Genomic DNA, 18,489 nt, shown 5'->3' with positions numbered 1-18,489 from the left:
GCCAATCATACCCCAACCCTAAACTGCACAGGGAACTAGAAACACAGCTCTTCATTCTCTGGCTTCGGCAAGACAGGAAGTCCCAGCGGGAGGAGGGAGGAGGATGGTACGTGGCAAGCGCTAATCCACGGGACCAGCCTCCTCCCTGAAAGCAGGCTCCTGTCTGCAGCCAAACTCTCAATCTCGCACTGATACAGGGTCACATTCAGGATTCCTGAACACAGGGAAAAGAAGTGGAAATCCCAAAAGTAGCAAGCGCCAGAAAACCCAAAGGGTCTAAGCAGATGATTCAGAGAAGAATCTAGGCGTCTTTCATCTTTGCTTTTGATCCTCTGTTCCAGCTGCATTTACTCTGATATTGTTTTTTTTTTATTTATTTATTCAGATTTTCCCATTTCCTTCAACAGATTTGTAGGAAATCTCTAATAATCTAAGGAAGACAGGGAGGCTTAAATGAATAAATGATGCACAATGGGAAGATTTCAAGAATCCCATACCCTCGTAAGCATGACAATAGTAATACAATAGCAACACCTACCATTTATTGAGTACCTACTGTGTGCCAGGAATACATGAGGAAACAGAAGGTTCAGAGAAGTGAAGACATTTGCCTAAAGTCACCCAGCAAGGGAGTGTCAAAGCCAGGATTCTGTCCTGGAGCAGACCCTTAAGTATCTCAGTGGACTTGGCATCAAAAGCTCAAAGGCCTGTGGACACCAGGCAGGTACAGCAACATGTGAAGGAGAGAGACTGGGAGGGACGGGGGGCGGTGGGGAGTGAGGAACCGGAGGCTCTAGTGGCTGCTGTCCTGGAGACTGGAGGCCCAGTGCTACCAATTTTTCAAAAGAAACCTGAAATTTAGACTTATGTGGACTTAACTGGAAAATAACTAATTTTTTTTTTTTTTTTACAGACACAGAGGCCAAACAAAACACACACTGTAGGCTGAATCTGGTGTCCAGACCACAGTGCGCACCTGCAGCTGTGCATCCCCCGGGCCCCTGTCAAGCCCAGACACACCTCCCAGCCTTCAATGTGGGACTGCAGCTGCTCCAGCGCCTCTAGCTTCTCCATCTGCCGCTTGGTCTCATTGATGTTAGAGCAGACGGTCTTCATGGCCTGCAGGGCACTCTGGACCGCAGGGTGGTCGGGGTGCTTGCCGGGAGTCCTCTTGGCTAGCTCCTAGGGGACAGAAGAGGACAGGAATGAGAGACATCAACCCAGAGGGAACCAGACACAGCACCTAGGCCACCCAGCCCCAAGCCAAATCCCAGCTCTGCTGCGTACAAACTGGGTGTCCTGGGGCTGGGGAATATCACTGATATATTCATTCACTCATTCATTCAGTAAACATGCCCTGAGCACCCGCTTCATGGAACGGCAGTGTTCTAGGGCACAGGGACAAATCTGTCAACCAAACAGGGAAATTCCTCAGCTGGTGGGTGTGACATTCTAGTAAAGGAGATGGGCCAAAATCAGGAAAAATCACATAAATAACATAATGTCAGGCAGCAATAATACTTTGAAAGCAAATCTGAATGACAGGCTCTAGGCTCTAAGGTCTTGAGAAGGGGGGTGTTCTTTCTTTTTATTTTAAAGATTTAATTTATTATTTGAGAGAGAAAGAGAGAGCACGAGCGAGGGGAGTGGGAGAAGCAGACTCCTGCTGAGCAGGGAACCTGACGTGGGGCTCAATCCTGGGACCTCCAGATCATGACCCGAGCCGAAGGCAGATGTTTAACCCACTGAGCCACCCACGTGCCCCGGGAGGTGGTCTTTCAAATGGGGAGGTCAGGGAAGGCCTCCTGGAAGAGGTGACATCTGAACGGAGACTCTGGATAAAGCAAGGGAGGGAGTCCTGCAAAAACCTTGGCGAAGAGTGTGCCAGACTGAGTGTGCCAGCAGATACAAAGGTGGGAATGTATAAGGCACTGAACGAGGGACAGCCAGGAAGTGGCATGGTGGGGAGACAGTACCTGAGAAAGAAAAAGAGAGAGAAACAGACAGATCCGGAGGTCAGAGAGAAGGCCACAGACGCTGAGCCCACTCAGCCCCAGTCTTCTCATCTGTAGGGGAGGGACAAGAAACACCTCCACTCCCACAGGGGCCAGATGGACTGTGTAAAGTGGCCAGTCTGGGCCGGCCCTCCCCCAAGCCTTCCCCCAGGCCCTCCCACCCCTGCCACCAGCGCAGGCCTGGGCCGTGCTAAGGCCAAGCTCGTGTTGTCACCAAAGGGCTTCAGCCGAGCGGCAAGAATAATGAGAGAGAAACAGGAGGGAGAAACCGGCAGGACCTTAAGACTGCAGGGCAGATTTTCTAGCTGATGAGAGAAATTTCCTCAACCATCTGACCCAAACATGCCCAATGGTGCCAGTATCTCCCCAGTTCTCTGCCCTCCCTGAAAATCACAGACGTGGCGCCATGACATGCCACATGCAGGTGCCAGGGCTGGCCCCGCCCCTCCGTAGCAGGGTGACCTTGGGCCAGTCACCCTCCCAGCTGAAAAGGAGGGATAAGGAGGACCATGGTGAGGGGGAAGAAGGGGAGGATGGTGGCAGTGGTGAGCACCCGCTCAGCCCTTCTTCTGTGTTTGTGACGGAGGATCCGCTATTATCCTCTTCAACAGTTAAGGAGGTTGAGACAGAGTCGCCCAAGGCTCCCAGAAAGTCAAAGGAAGAGCTGGGCGTGAGCCTCGCCGTCTGGTTCTGTCCACAGTCACAGTGAATCCCAGGCTCCAGGACGTCCGCGGGAAAGTTCCTACCTGGGAAGCACTGAGTCTCTGCTAGCCACCGTCCATCTGCTGTCTGACGACACGTGCTGGCTGTGACAGCGGGGGCCATCTGCCACGCCAGGGTGTCGTTCTGAGCACTCCGGGCAGAAAACCAAGGCCAGGACGGCCCTCCTCCATCCACTTCATTTCTGCCCGGCCTGAAAATGAACAGCCTCTCCTCCGTGGGACACGGCCACACGGTCCTGAGGCCCAGACGTTCTGCAACCTCAGGACCCTGAGAGTTTATTCAGCCACAGCAAAAGGGAAGCAAGGGACGGGGACGTGGAGCCTGGGCTCTGGCAGAAGGGGCTCCCTGACAACAGCCCCGAGGGGTGGGGGGTGGATGCCACCCAGATCCACCAGCCAAGGGGAAGGAGGGTGTGATCCGCAACTTTGACAAAAGGAGGTGCAAGCAGGCTCCCCAACCGAGGGAGTGCCCGAGGCCACTGCCTCTCACCACACAGGAAAGAAGCTGAACGTGCGCTGGGTGTCAGAGCAGCTGCGGGCAAGGTGTCAGTGCTCAGCCCGACAGGCAGGATGGAGGTGGGCGCTGCGGCCAGGGAGCGCGGCGACGGGGGCACACCGGGAGAACTCTGACTTCCTGTGCCTTCACGGCAAGATGCTGACAACCAATGCCAGATCCCTGGCAGATAAGGAGCTCATTTCATAACATCAGAGTCAGAGAAGAACTCCGAAGGAATGAGCCAAAGCATCCAGTAGAAAATGGGCAAATGATAAGAAGGGGCAACTCTCATGCAATGAACTCCCCCACCCCTCCCCCCCACCCTCTCCTCCTTGGACCCCACCCCCACTCAGAGTCCACACACAGCCAGACGTTGTCGGAGCAAGATGAGACCCTGTTCCTCTCCTGCTCAGAACCTTCCTGAGGCACCCAACAACACTCAGAGAGGACAAAAACCCCACAACGGCCCACAAGGCCCTGCCTACCTGGCCCCACTACCTCTCTGACCTCAGTCCCGCACTCTCGCCCTCAGACCTTCCTCTGGCCACTTCACTGTTTCTCAGGCACAGCCCTACCCCAGGGCCTTTGCACTGGCTGTTCCCTCTACCTGGCCAACTCTTCTCCCAGGTTCCCATACGGCCCCTCTCCTCACCTCCTCCAGGTCTTTGCTCAAAATGCCACCTTCTCAGTCCATCACTCCTGGCCTTTACCAACCCTCTTCGTCTGAGATATTTTTCCTCCACGGTACCCATGCCAACTCTACAAGTGTATCTGTTTCCTATTCGTCCACCCATTGTCTGTCTCTCCCGGCAGAACACCAGTCCCACGGAGGTAGGGCTCTGGGCCATTTTGTTCACTTTGTATCTCCAGCACCTAGGACAACGCCTTCCACAAAACAGCGGCTCAATAGTTGGTGAGTAACTGAATGGCCTCCAAAACCCCTGACACTGCAGCACCAACCGTAGCTCTCTCCTGGAGGGAATCAGGAAGACTCGAGGGATTTGTGAAGAAGAGAATATTCTCAGTATGCGATGCGCTGCTTTCCAGTGCTGCATGTCCCAAATCTGGGGACACCACTCCCAGCCATCCCCTCGCACCAAGAATTGATGCCAACAGCTCCTCAGGAATGGACCATGGTCCGTCCACAGGAGCACCACATCCCCGGTGGCCAGGGAGACAGCAGTAACAACTGAATGACGAGGTCTTCACCTGAGTGTGGGCGACAGCTGCATCACCCGCAGATAGATGTAGGAGGTGCAGGTCACGCCGAAGACTCTGCAGGGCCCCAAGGATGAACCCCGAGTGGCCATTCTGCAAAAAGCATCCCTGACACAAACCCACTAGAGCAGCAGTCCCCAGCAGACGGCTCCCAGGACATGCCCCATTTGGCCCCAGCATCTTTGATAAGTTATGAACCAAGCAGACATTTGGAAATCAGGAGCTTTCGCTTAAAAGTCCCAATTTCTAGATCTAGAAACAGCTGGCAACACTAGGGTGGCATTTCCATAGTCATTCAGTGGTAACTGGGCAGGAGCAATGGGCACCTACTATGTGCCAGGCACTATTCTGGGCACTGGGGGAACAGCAACAAGTGGAACAGGCCCAAGCCCCTGCCCTAGCTAAGCTGACATCCTAACGAGGATTCAGAAAATCAATCTGTACACCACGAGTTACAGGACAGAATGTGAGTGAGGGAAAGGGATTGTGAAGAAAAATAACAGGGTGAGGGGACCGACCATGGCAGAGGCATTTCTGCTATAACTGGGTTGGTCAGGCAAGGCCTCTCTGAGGAGGGGACAACGAGCAACAGAGGCCTGACAAGATCAGAGAGCGAGCCTCAGGTTATCTACGGTAATGATGTCTCAAAAGAAAGAGCAAGTGCAAAGGCCCTGGGGCAGGAACCTGTTTGTTGTGTTCAGAGGATGGCAAGGAGACAAGGGTGGCTGGAGCAGAGGCGAGGGGTGATCAGAGGAGAAGCAACAGAGGAGATCAGAAAGAAACAACTGTGTGGCACCTTCTAGGTGACAGTGATGAAGAATCTGGATTTCGATCTGAGTGACAGCGAGCTGCCGGAAGGTTCTAAGTGAAGAAGTGCCTGAACTGGCTTAGGATTAGCTGCTGAGTTAAAAAGAGACTGCGAAGGACACGGCAGAGGCAGGAAGACCCAGTGGGGGCTATGGCAGGGACCCGGGAGCAAAGTGGAGTGAAGCAGCTACAAGGTCTAGACTTGGGATAGACTCCAAAGGCAGAGCCAACAGGACCTCCTGAGAGACTGGATGGAGGGTGAGCCAGAGGCAGCTTGGGTCTGGCTTGAGCAACCAGAAAGGACAGGCCATTTATGGAAACGGGGACAAAGGGGCGGCGGGGAGAGGAGCCCAGTCTAGGGAAAGGGGAGGGCCAAGCATCTGGTTTTGGACATGTTAGGTAGGAGAGGCCCGTCTGACATCCCAGTGGGGAGGCTGAGTGCACAGGAGAACAAGTCTCCAGCTTGGGAGCCAGGTCCAGGTTGCAGGTTGGACACAGAAATGGGGTTTAAAGTCATGGGAATGTCCACAAAAAATGTCCACACTCATGTTCATAGCAGCATTATTCATAATAGCCAGAAAGTGGAAAGAACCCAAAGGTCCGTCAAGCAATGAACAGATAAACAAAATGTGGTTACCTACGATGGAGTAGTATTCATCCATAGAAAGGAACGAAGCTCTGATCAGCACTGCAACTGAGGATGAGCCTAGAAAGCACTGTGCTAAATGAAAGAGGCCAGATATGAAAGGTTACATATCATATGATCCCATCCATGTGGAAGGTCCTGGACAGACAAATCCCAGAGACAGGAAGTGGCTGAGTGGTTGCCAGGGGCTGGGGCAGGAGGGAAAAGCCCCAGTGACTGCTGATGGGTCTGGAGTTTCTCTTGACAGTGAGGAAAATTCTCTAAAATTACGATGATGAAGGTTCCACGATGTTTGAACATATATATACATAATTTTTTTTTAAAGGCCACAAGGTGGATGGAGCAAGTCTAGAGAGAGAACCTCCTATGCTGAGGTCCAGATGTGGAACCAGCGAAGGAGACTGCAGGGAAGGGGCCAAGGATATAGGAAGCAAAGGAGAAACAGAGGGGCTGGAGTGGACAGATGCGCCTGTCCAGTCTGCCCCCCACCTGCCTCGTCCCGCTTCCGTTAGGCACCAGGCCTTCATGGGGCCCAGTATGACCAGAGCCTAAAGGGGCAGGGGCTGTCACGTGTGCCACTGCGTGTCCTGAACCACACCAACCACTAGTGCGCAAGTGGCCCAAAGAGATCTGTGCATCACCAGGAAGCAACCCAAAGGGACCGTGACAGCCAGCCTCCCCTCAGGCACTTGTCACTGGAGCACCAGCGGCATTACCCCAAACCTGAATCATTTCCCTGGAAACGCTGATGGAAAACTCAACAAAGCCTAAAAATGCCAACTGTCTATCCTGAGCCTGGGCCGAAGGCTGAGTTAGAATGTTCCGGCTATTCTTAGGCAATGTTCAAGTTCAGCTTTTTGGGGCCATTCCCAATGAGGCTTTCATTCTCGCCTCTTCTCTCTTCCCACCCCTTGACCCTGTTCGCCTACTGGATTCGGAGTTCGGCTCCAACAGGGGGATCAGAGGGCCACGGGGACATCTGCGAGGGCAGCAGAGCTGCAGGGGCTGGGGTGGGGGGAGGCCTGAGGGTTTGGGCTCATGGTATCGTCTTTTCAAATCGTCTGGAAAATGTGACAGGAAGGAGGAACCCAGGAGGGGCACAAAGAGTCGCCCTCAGCTCCAGCTGTGCTCTGATGCGAATGTTCCAGCTGTGGGTGCCAAAGGCCAGGACATGGAGCAAGCCCGTCAGGCGGGGAGCATGGCACGTCCCCACAGGAATCCAAGGCCCTTCTGGCTGGTCCCCCCGGTGCTATCTGAGCTCCCGATAAACACAGCTGGAGACCGAGGAAACCGGGCGAGTAAACAGCCATTTGGTCAGGAGAGCAAACCCACAGCCTGGCTTCCTCACTGTTTCCTGTGGGCAGCTCCTCTCCCACTGGTTGCCGGCCAGTTCTGTTCTTCTCTGTCTGTTCTCCTGGGAATCCAGAGCCCACAAGTCCCACCAGGCCGAACTGTGCCCCCCCCCCGAACTGTGGGGCTGATCCACCCACACACATGCACCCAGGTCCAGCTCCACAAGCTGTTAAAACATGTTATGGAAACTGCCACTCCAAGCATCTGCTGAGACTCGGGGCTTTTCCAAGCTCCAGAAACCAAAGGGTTAAAACCTGGGGAGGCGTGGCTGGATTGTGAACCTAGAGCTGGCATTTCTTCTAATGGATCAAATGTTCAAGGTGTGAAAACCCAGGAAAGAAAGAGCAGCCATTGAGCCACAAAACACAAGACCACTGACCTTCCCAGACCCCCACCTAAGGAACTGAGGAGGTCAGCATCCCCAAAACCCAAAGACTTTGGCAGCTTGACTCCCCAAAGTGCTTACCTGGCAGCGGAGCCTAATGGTCAGAGGGCAGGGCCTCTGGAATGGGCTCAAATCAGGGTTCCTACTACTTAACCTAACATGTGGCTGTAAACAGGCCACTTCATCTGTGCCTCAGTCTCTCCAACAGGGCTAATCACAGTGCCTCCCTCATCAAGTTGTTCTAAGAATTAAGCGAATAAATGTTCATTCATCGTAACAACCCTATCTGTAATCGTACGAACCCCATGCCACAGATGAGAAACTGAGGCAGATGGAAGTGACCCGCCCAAGGTCAGGTAGCTTGTAAATGGCAAGGCCAGAATTCAAACTCAAGCAGCCTCTGGCTGCGGAGCCTGGCTCTCATCCAAGGATCAGCAGACTTTTTCTGTAAACAGCCAAATAATAAATATTTTAGGTTCTGGTGGCTACATCCGGTCTCTGTCACATACTCTTCCTTGTTTGTTTTTTGGGATTTCTTCTTTTCTTTAAACAATGCTTTAAAAAATGTAAACATCATTCATAGCTCATGTGTCGTGCAAAAACAGGCCATGGGCTAGATCTATCTGGCTCATGGGCCACAGTGTTGCCAACTTCTGCCCTAAACCACTACAGAAGACTACCTCTTAAATGCTGATTACCAGTTCAGGTTTGGAAAACACCCCCAAAACACATCAAATGAAGCACTTTGGTAAGTCTAATTTGATCCACAGGCTACCAGTTCTACCAAGCAAGTTCTACCAGGAGCTGCTTCTGCACCCAGGTGAAGAGCTAGCTACACACAGCATTTCAAACACGTGTCTGGGGGTCAAAGAACCACCACAGACAGTCCTTTTGAGACCCCAGGGACAGACAAACAGCAGCAGGCCAGAGGAGATGCAGAGAGAACTTTGTCCCACCGACCACGGCTGCACACATTAGAGGCTTGTGTCCACAGACAGAGCTGATGGCCCCAGAGAGGGTCTGGTCCAGCTCACAGACCCAAGGGTCACCCACCTTGTCCAATAGAAAGTCAAGCTCAAGAATGCCCTAATAATCCTCCCCTCTCCTCTGCCTTCCAGGTCACGGAACAAGGATGCGTGTGCCCCCAGTGACAGGTGCATGATTGAGGCACCACCAGCCAAATTAATCCACCAGCAGGGACCCCAAAGAACAGCTGTCAGATGCAAGGCCTTCAGGATAGAGCCAGGGCAGGCTTGGGCCAATAGCCACCATTTCCAAGCACTGAAAACCCTGGGTGTAGAGCGGAAAATGGTGGCAAAGCCATCCACCCAGCTGGGGATCTGCCCAGAGGCCAATTCTGAAGCTGAGAATTGAGACTTCTGGGGTCGCCACACAAGCAGCAAATCTTCCCCTGGTTTGGCCTACCGAGATGAAATCAAAGATGAAGACAGCAGCTGTGTGGACCACTCATCAGGCCCAACCTCTTCCATAAATAGACAGATTGTGATGAGGAGGTCCTGCATCCTCCTCCACCCACGGGCTCTTGGCCTATGGGATGTGATTGGTTGGAGGCTGGAGTACATGACATAAGTCTGCCTTGATTAGAGCTCATTTGCTCAGTGTGATTGGGCCAGGCATGGAGCAGATAACCCTGATACCAGCCAATGAGAACGTAATGCTGCCCAGTTCACTGCACTGGACCATGTCTCAACCAGAGTCCAACACTACCCAGCTCCTAGCCACTGGGGTAAAGTGCAAGTCTGAGCAGGTGGGAGAAGGATAGATGGCATAAGCAAAGGCTTCATGTAATTGGTTCAAATTAATCCATATGACTCAGGCCCAAACCATTCAGAACATCATATTCTTCTAGCCACAGATGACCAAAGCCTGAGTGACTCTCAGGACTTATATCAGAGCTACTAGAAGAGAGGTTCATGCTTTCCCACTGCCCTTGAACCTGAGGAGGTGCATAGTCAGAGAAACACAGTCATCGGCTACCACACTGAATATAAAGCCCCAACAGTGGAAAGCAGAACTGAACACAAAGAGGCAGGGTCCTGGTAGGATCCAGTCTGGCCCAAACCAGTACAGTCCCTACCCGTCTCAGCTACTTGAACCGACAAATTTTACTTTGTGAGTAAGTCAGTCAGAGCTGGGATTTGTCACCTCAAATGCAGAGAAAGGAGTTGGGTGAATGTCTCACCTTGAGGAGGAGGGGGTACTTGCAGATCCTCTGAATTGGAGACAGCAGGTAGCCCTCCAAAGGGATGTCCGTGGTCTTCCGGCCTCCCAGAAGCATGCAACTCTGCAAAGGGACACAAGACCTTCATTAAAACTCGCCAGGAATGGCAAAGGGATTTGGCCACCTTCTCAATAAGCATAGGAAGCACTCTCAAAACATGGCTACAGACTTTGGAAGCATTTAGCAACACCTAGAGGAGATGGAGGTATGCATATCTATAACCCAGCACAAAGCCTACCTAGATCAGGACCTGGCAACCTTGGTCCCGAGGCCGCATCCCACCCACTCCCTTCGGGAATCAAGGTTTCACTAGAATCCAGCCATGTCCATTTGTTTACACACCTGCAGGTTGTAAGGTTGCTTCCAAACTACCATTGCGGAGCAGAGTGGTCCTAACAGACACTGTCTAAAAAAAGTTTACTAATTCCTGATCTACTGAAACTCTCACACATATGCACCAGGACCCAGAAACATGCGCATTCAAGACTGCCTCGTTTGGAAGGGCAAAAAATGAAATGCGACCTGAAAAGCCACCAGATGAAGAACAGAAAGGTACACCTATAGGTTTATATGTTGCCACGCTACATGGCGGTGAGAATGGGGACCTGACACTGTGCACAGCAACAGGGACAGGCTGCAAAAACAAAAGGATATGTGTGCTATGAACCTGTTTATATGATGCTTTTAAAAACACACAAAACAAAACCAGGCATTGTTTGTGGAGAACACATCTGTAGTAAAATACAAAGGCGGGGATGGAAGAAAAATAAACCAAACGTTAATGGGAGTTAGCTACCCCTGCAGAGGGAGGGGAACAGGGCTTGGAAGGTGAACTGAGTCCCCCACCATAACCCCTCATGGTCCTGTCCTGGGGCTCACTATGCGCCCAATATACATGCATGCATGAAGGAATGAAGGGAAAAAGTGAAGAATGAGCAAACTGCCAGCACAGTGCACAGTCCCAGCCTCCCTCCTCAACACCAACGCTGGCAGACTACAAATGAAACAGGAGCTTCTGGGGAAAAGAATCCTCATCCTAACACTCATTCATTCATTCACTCACTCATTCTGCAAATATACATTGTGTGCTTACTATGGGCTGGGCACGGTTCCAAGCACTGGGGAACATGCCCAACAAAGCAAATTCCCTGCTTATACTCAAGTGAGAACATTAAGCCTGTGCTTACCACGTGCTAGGCCCTGTGCCTTATGCTTCGCCTATATAAAGTTCATGTTCACAGGTCCCGGATGACAGGGATGTTATCTCCCCTTTACAGATGGGAAACTGGAACAGATAAGTGAAAGGGCAGGTTCAAGACTCAGAGCTACTGCCTTTCAGGGATCTCAGCAGGCCCTCTACTTGGGGAAGCAGGATCCCCAGGACCCCAGGTCCCTGCTCTGGCAGGAGCTGCATGGCTCCCACCCCCACATCTCCCCAGGGCACAGATGGGGGATCGGAGCTGTGGCAGCTGGGAGATGTCAGGCCCCACACTGCTCACACTCAGGCCTTTGTCCTCTGAGCCAGTGCTCGCCACAAGCTGCCCTGGTGATGTCAGCTCCGGGCAGAGAGAGGGGAGCCTGGGGGTAGGGGAGTGTTTTTCAGAAGCCCCCAGGACCTGGCGGGAGAAGGTCCTGCTTCTTTGTCCGGGATCAAGGGGTTCTCACATAACTGTCAAAGCTGCCAACTGCACTTCTCCCCCAAACACTCCAAATTCTTGTTTCACTTTATTTTCATTTAAGGAAAAAAAAATGCAAACACACACAGAGCTGCCATTCACTATTCTAGCAAGATTATTCTCCAAGCACTATGGGAAGAACTTTTGAAAATTATCTCTTTAAATCTTCCTCCTTCACAGAAGTGATTTGGGTGAGGTGTCATGTTATGAGTGCATATAGTGCATACAGTAATATTCTGCAATAAAAAAAGCTTTTTAAGAATCTCAGATCCCTTCCACCATCCAAACGCTCCTTCATTACCTGGCCTCTTGATCTCTCTTTCTCCCACATTTCCTCTCTTACTCTCCATTCCAGCTACCCTGGCCTTCTTGATATTTGTCAAACATCCTTCTACCTCAGGACCTTGGGATACACAATTTCTCTACCTGGAATGCTTTCCTGCCAGGTGCTTCTTGCCTCTCTCTCTTACTTTTACCAAAGTCTCTGTTTAAACATCGCCTAAGACACCGTTTCCCCACAGACCAATCTAAAATAGCAGTCACCACCCTGACTCCCTCCAAACATCCCGTCATCCTTAATTTATTTTATTTTCTCCAGAGAACTTAACACCATGTGACATATCATGTAAGTTTCTCCTACCAGAATGGCTGCTCCAGGACAGCAAGGACTTTTCTTGCCTTGGTCATGTTGTACCCCAAGGCTTAGAATGAATGAATAAATGAATAAATTACTACCATCTTACAGACAAGAAAACTGAGTACAGAATGAAGCTAGCTATCTCTTAGCTAGCACACAGCACATCAGGACTGGAAAACCAGATCATGTCTGTTCCCAACACCTTAATACCCCATGATGGACTTGAGATGGCTTTTCTGCAGGTGGCCAAAAGCAAGGAGGGGGAAAGATGTTGCATGTGCTGGCCCTCTCCCACGTCCTCCACCTGCCTGATCTGGCCCAGCTCAGCTGCTGTTGGGAAATGGCAGCCTGGCCCACCAGGAAGACTGCAGGAGACAGAGGAAGGAAGGAAAGAGAATGGGGCCCTTCCCATCCCACCACCCTGCTAACACCATCCTGCCATCACCTGCTTCCCAAGACCCAGCTGAGTCCAAGAAGACACCCCCAGGAAGAGGGCTCCTCGGCCAGGAGCCTAGAGCCTGGCCAGCAGGGACTACAGGACTAAAGTAATCAAGGCCGTCACAGAGGCAGGGCCAGGTGTCCAGGCTTGGGCCATATGACTTCATCTTTGCTTCTGGTCCAGACCCTTTATGGAATGTACAAAACTGGAAATGTAAAGAGGCAGGTAAAAGCAGCCAACAGCATCAGTCCCAAACACTAAGACACATGAGACATAAGTGGCAATCCATCGGCCCATCGGCCCTTCCTCAGATGCTCACTGGAAATGGACCAGGCAACATGAACATACCAGTGACAGAAACGTACATTTTGAATCAAAATTCTGGAAATGCTTCATTGGAGACTGTGCATCAGGGAGGAGTGCAGGTAATAATTTTATTATGTAGTTTAGCTCTCTGTGCATGGAGTTAACATTCCTCGTGCTACGTCAATTAGCTGTTCTTCCTTTGTGTGCTTTACTCTCTATGTGCGGTCAGGAAATAAAACAGTTCTTGGGGGTGGGGGTGTTGGCCTTTGACTGAGCAGGGGATTTAGAAGTGAGGGATCGGGATTCAAACCCATGAGCAGCTCAATCACTTTTCACGTACTCTCCGAAGTCACTTAAGATTTTAGTCATCAGAATCACCTGTTGGCAAAGGCTATGCAGTGTCCCCTACTGTATTCTTCCAAGACAACAGAATTTTCATCTGGGCTCACAGCTACATGCCTCAGCCCCCATTGCAGTTGCATGCAGCCATGTGAGTCAGTCCTGGATGTGAGTAGAAGAGATGTGTACAGCTTCCTGCTGTCCCCTTAAAAGGAGACAGGTGGGCCCTCTTTCCCACCTTCCTGCATCCTACTACCTGGAATGTGGAAGCAGTGAGAGGTCAACTTAGACTACATTGATGAGGTCACATCCCAGGGCACTGGCCCCCAACACTAGGCCCCCTATACCAGCCTTAGACTGTCTACATCCACCTTGTTCGCATGACAGAGAAATAAACGCCTACCTTGTTTAAACCACTGTTATTTGGGATGTTTGCAAAGCAGACAAATGTAGAACTTAACTCATATACAACAGACGGTGGCTGGTAAAGCTCCAAGGAAATCACAAGTGAGAACCTTTATACACAAGTGAAGCTCTCTGCAATTGTAGAGAAGACCATCATGGATGTCTGCCATCTGGCCTGATCAATGTCTATTCCCAACTTACTTGTCCAAGTGCAAACCAAGCATCCTTTAGAGCTCCACCCCACCCTTAGGGCCTGTGCTATGTACAGGTGGAGCTGACTCCACCCTCCAGCTCCAGCAGTGACCAATCAGAGCAACAACCAAACCCTCCATCTACAGTAACTGGTTCAGGGACAAGGTCTTGAGCCAAGCTGAGTCAATAAGCATCAGACCCAGGATTTTTGCTGTTAATGCTGAGAAAGAGGAGCTCTTTTTCCCTAAAGCTGCTCTGCTATTAGAAGTATAAGCACAGAGCTGCAGGGCACCTGGGTGGCTCAGTGGTTGAGCATCTGCCTTCAGCCTAAGTTGTGATCCTCGGGTCCTGCGATCAAGTCCCACATCGGGCTCCCTGCAGGGAGCCTGCTTCTCTCTCTGCCTATGTCTCTATCTCTCATGAATAAATAAATGAAACCTTTAAAAAAAAAAAAAAAGGACAGAGCTGCTGGAGGCCATGTTGGCACCACATGGGGAAGCCTCCTTGGGAAAGGAGCCAAGGCAGAGAAAAGCAAAACTAAGAGACACATTTCTGATGACATATCTGAACACCTAGATTCTGCTGTGCCTGAAGCCCTCTGGGTCTTAAACTTTCCAGAAAAATGAACCCATAATTTTTTTTCTTTTTTTGGCAAAAGGCAATTTTAACTGGATTTTCTTTCCCTTACAATTAAATCATCCTAACAATACAATCATTGCTACTGCTCTTATCAGGATCATTACTTTAGACCAGGAATTGGCAAATGTGGCCCTAGATCTAGCCCGCTGCCTGTTTTGTAAATAAGGTTTTACTGGAACCCAGCCATGCTCCCTCCTTTATATATTATTTATGGCTGCTCTCATGCTGCAATGGCAGAACTGAGTCGTTGTGACAGAGAGTACATGATGCAAAAAGGCAAAAATCTGGCCCCTTACAGAAGACGTGAGGTGATGCCAGCATTACCCCAGCTGTTAAACCCAGCTGATCCAGGCAGCATGGGTTGGGCATGAAGCTCTCCTGTACCCAGGGACTTGCAAGCCTGAAGCTGCACAGAAGGGCAGGTGACAAGCAAACTTACCAAAAGGAAGGCGCGCACAGTGGGGATCTTGTTGAGCTCCACAAGCAGCCGCAGGGCCTTCTCATGGTTGCTGCAGTATTCCTCATATACGCAGAACTTGTCCTTCTGCAAGACAAGGACAGAGCCTGTGAGAGAGAGCCTATGGCAGGAAAGCAGACGCTCTGAGATGTGCCGACAGCTGGGCCAGCCTGGGAGGAACCCCATGACCACACAGCAGGAGGGACCTCAGGTAAGGTGGCTCCCACTCACTGTGGGCCTCACAGCCTCTAGTCCTGCCCCGAGTCTGCACCCAGAAGCCTGAGGAACCCTTTCAGGAAGCAGCAAGTCCAAGGATCAAGTGCGCAGACTCAAGCCAGCAGCCTGGGCCTGCCATCCTGGCTCTGCATTTCCAAACGTGAACTCGGGCAAGTTACCTGGCCTCTCTGTGCCTCTGTTTCCTCATCGGGAAGGTGGAGTTACTAATAGCCCTTAATTCATGGGGTTGTTAGAGGGATTAAATGAGTTAAAACAGGGATGCCTGGGGTGGCTCAGTGGTTGAGCGACTGCCTTTGGCTCAGGGTGTGATCCCAGACTCCCAGGATCGAGTCCCATAACGGGCTCCCTTCATGGAGCCTGCTTCTCCCTCTGCCTGTGTCTCTGCCTCTCTCTCTGTGTGTCTCTCATGACTAAATAAATAAAATCTTTAAAAATAAATAAATAAATGAGTTAAAACATAAGGCTGTAGTATATAGTAAGTGCTCAATAAATGTCCACCATTAGTATTAAAGTACAAGCCAGACTGTGTCACACCCCTGCTTGAAAACCCCCTGGTAGTACCCTTATGCTACAAATGAAATCCAACACTTGATTATGAATTTCAAGGGCCAGATAATGTGACCCTGCCTTTCTTTCACCTCACCTCACTGGCCTTCTATCTACTCCTTGAATTTACCAGCCTCTTCCTACCTCAGGGCCTTGCACTGCCATACCTTCTACCTAGAACAGTCTTCCCCTAAGCCTGGCCACTCCCCAAACTCAGCTTCCACCTCCTCAACCAATACCTGGATTACTCCAGCTAAAGTAGCCAGCCAGGAGTAGTCTGAATTATTCAGATTATCAGTTTATGTCTTTTCCCACATAGCGGTCAGCTCCCCAAAGGCAGGGACCACATCCGTCTTACAGAGGTATTCTCTAACCCCGGCACGATGTCTGGCACACAATAGGCCCTCTGTGAACACTCAGTAAATAGTTAAGTTAAACACCTACTGCTGCTTAAGTTAAACACCTACTATGTGCGGTGCCCCACATATATGAACCTAAAATGTGTAGAGAAGGCTCAGGAATGTGGTGAGAAAGTAGATCCCTGGTTGCGGCCACACAGCAGCACAATTTTGAGGCAAGGGGATAGTTTTCTTGACCTCCAAATGCCCTTCCACTGGACTCTTTCCAATCTAGAGGTCACCTGTGGGTCACCAGGTCTGTAACCGTCAGTTGGGGCCTCTGGGAACAGCAGGAAGCTCTGCACTGAACACTCTCGTTCCAAAAGGCTCACAGAACACCACCTCCCAACGCAACAAACCCTAAACAAGGATGTCCTGGGTAAGGTCACTGGACAGGAAGGGCTGAAGGGCTCTGACCTTGGGCTGGGGGTTGGGCAGGAGACCCCAAGAAACTAAGGAAGGAAGAGGTGGGTCTGCAAAGCAAGCAACTCATCTTGTTTCTAAACAAACCCCCAGTCATCCTGCCGATGGTGGCTGCAGGAAAGAGAAAACCAAAGAGGAGGGAGAATGGGTTTCAGAATCAGTAAGCTACCCCTCCAGGCTCAACCATAACCCAGGTTCTGGGTGTGCAATCTGAGCAGACGCCCTAAACAGTGAAGGGCCCACAGCCAGAGCCGCTGGCTGGCACCGGGTGTGTGCTGAGCACTTAGTACCTGCCACACGCTGCTCTCTTGCAATGAGGGCACCCTCATCTACTCCTCACAATAACCTGGCAGGTAATTACTCTACCTGCCCCATTTGCACAGGGGAAAACCAAGGAATAGTCACAGGCCCAAGGTCTCATGCCGCTCAAGGAGTGGGGAGCTATCCTTATGTCTGTTTTTGTAGATGAGGGAACTGAAGCAGGGAGAGGTGAAGCTTGTCCAAGGTCACCCACTACTTAGGGAGCACGGGGCTGGGTTTCCGACCCAGGTGGTCTGGTTCTAGAGGCACTCTAAGCTTTTTCATCATTATCTGCAGCACCACACACACCCCAAGCTTAGGTGGTGGATCTGTGACTTGAGATTTGGGCCCTTTGGCGTTCCCTTCCCCACGGAAAGGCACTGCACAGTCCAGGAACTATGGTAGGCCCTGACCCCACCACCCCCATAGGTCTTCCTTCTCATCTGTGTTCTGTCCATCACCTCCCCCCTTCACTCCCCCGCACCCTGTGAGCTCCACGTGGGGGAGGGCAGGGTTTGCATCTGCCGGGGTCACTGCTATAGTGCCAATGGGGACTGGAGTCCCTGGTGGCGAGTGGGCAACATGACTACTTGATGAATGAAAGCAAGAAAGCAGAAGGAACTGAAAGAGGCCCAACAGGCCTCCAACCAGCCCCACCCCTCTTCCAGATAACCCTGATCTACCACAACTGCAGCCTTGGCTCTTCACTGGACCATGTCTTGTTTTACCCACCCAGCATCCATTCCCCCTTCTTCTGGTCATGGCCCCAAATTTCTCCCCTGGAGCCACCTCCTCACTCTGAGCCCACTGAGCCTGCCCCACTCCCAGGCACAGGCACCACAAGTGAGCATATGACCCAGGCCAACCCAGAGAGCAACCTGTCCTGGCAACGGTGGCCATGAGCCCTCAAAGACTCACATTGGAATTACTGTGGAGAGAAACTCTCTTTGAACTGTCACTGTTGAGCTGGCAAAGCGTCAGCCTAAAACTGCTGAGGACCACCTCTGCTACTCTGTGAGGCACACACCCACCACCCCTCAAGGATGAAGCCAACAGAGGAAATCAGACCTAAAGATAAAAACCAAGTCTTGAAAACACCATATGTGGCCCTGGATCCAGCTATGCCTAAAGCCCACTCACTGGAATATTCCATTTGTATGAGCCATAAAGTCTTTTTGTTTGTTCAAGCTTATTTGAACTGGTGTTTTTGTCACTTGCAATGAAGAAAGTCCTAATAAATGCACACTCTAAAAGGGGGAAGAAAATGAAAAACTGGACCCAAGCCCTGTGAAGTGACAGGGTCTTGCTGTCCATCTTCATCTTCATCTGCACGATGAAAAGGTTGGGTCAGAAAGCAGAGGCCAATCTGTTTATTGTCACATGCCAACCCCAACTGATGAGTAGCACTGGCTGCAACACTGGTGAGAAGATTTCTGGAGCCCCCCCAGGGAGCCCGGAGGCAGAATGCTGTGACTGATTAGTGATGTCTGCTATGGCTACAGGCGAGGAGAGTAAGTGATAAGATTGCAGCAGGTTTGCCATTCCTCATACCCTGAGCCCCTTCTGTGACGTGCTCTGCAATGTCATCCTCTCCTTCAGCTTGCAAAAAGG

At 51.1% G+C, this 18,489-nt stretch overlaps 1 protein-coding gene across 1 annotated transcript in view; it reads right to left on the bottom strand.

The window, feature by feature from the left end:
- The window catches only part of PREX1 (phosphatidylinositol-3,4,5-trisphosphate dependent Rac exchange factor 1), a 178,370-nt gene that overhangs the window by 75,426 nt on the left and 84,455 nt on the right, over positions 1-18,489 (bottom strand). Inside the window, exons 4-6 of the mRNA XM_055303508.1 lie at positions 14,957-15,061; positions 9,846-9,947; positions 1,021-1,182 (exon numbers count right to left, since the gene is read on the bottom strand). Coding sequence (XP_055159483.1) covers positions 1,021-1,182; positions 9,846-9,947; positions 14,957-15,061 — 369 coding nt within the window. The remainder of the gene's footprint in view (positions 1-1,020; positions 1,183-9,845; positions 9,948-14,956; positions 15,062-18,489) is intronic.

Source organism: Nyctereutes procyonoides, unplaced genomic scaffold (assembly GCF_905146905.1).
Source record: "Nyctereutes procyonoides isolate TBG_1078 unplaced genomic scaffold, NYPRO_anot_genome, whole genome shotgun sequence".
NCBI lineage: Eukaryota > Metazoa > Chordata > Mammalia > Carnivora > Canidae > Nyctereutes > Nyctereutes procyonoides.
The sequence above is the reverse complement of the archived record's forward strand: the minus strand, read 5'-3'. Positions and strand labels throughout refer to the sequence as shown.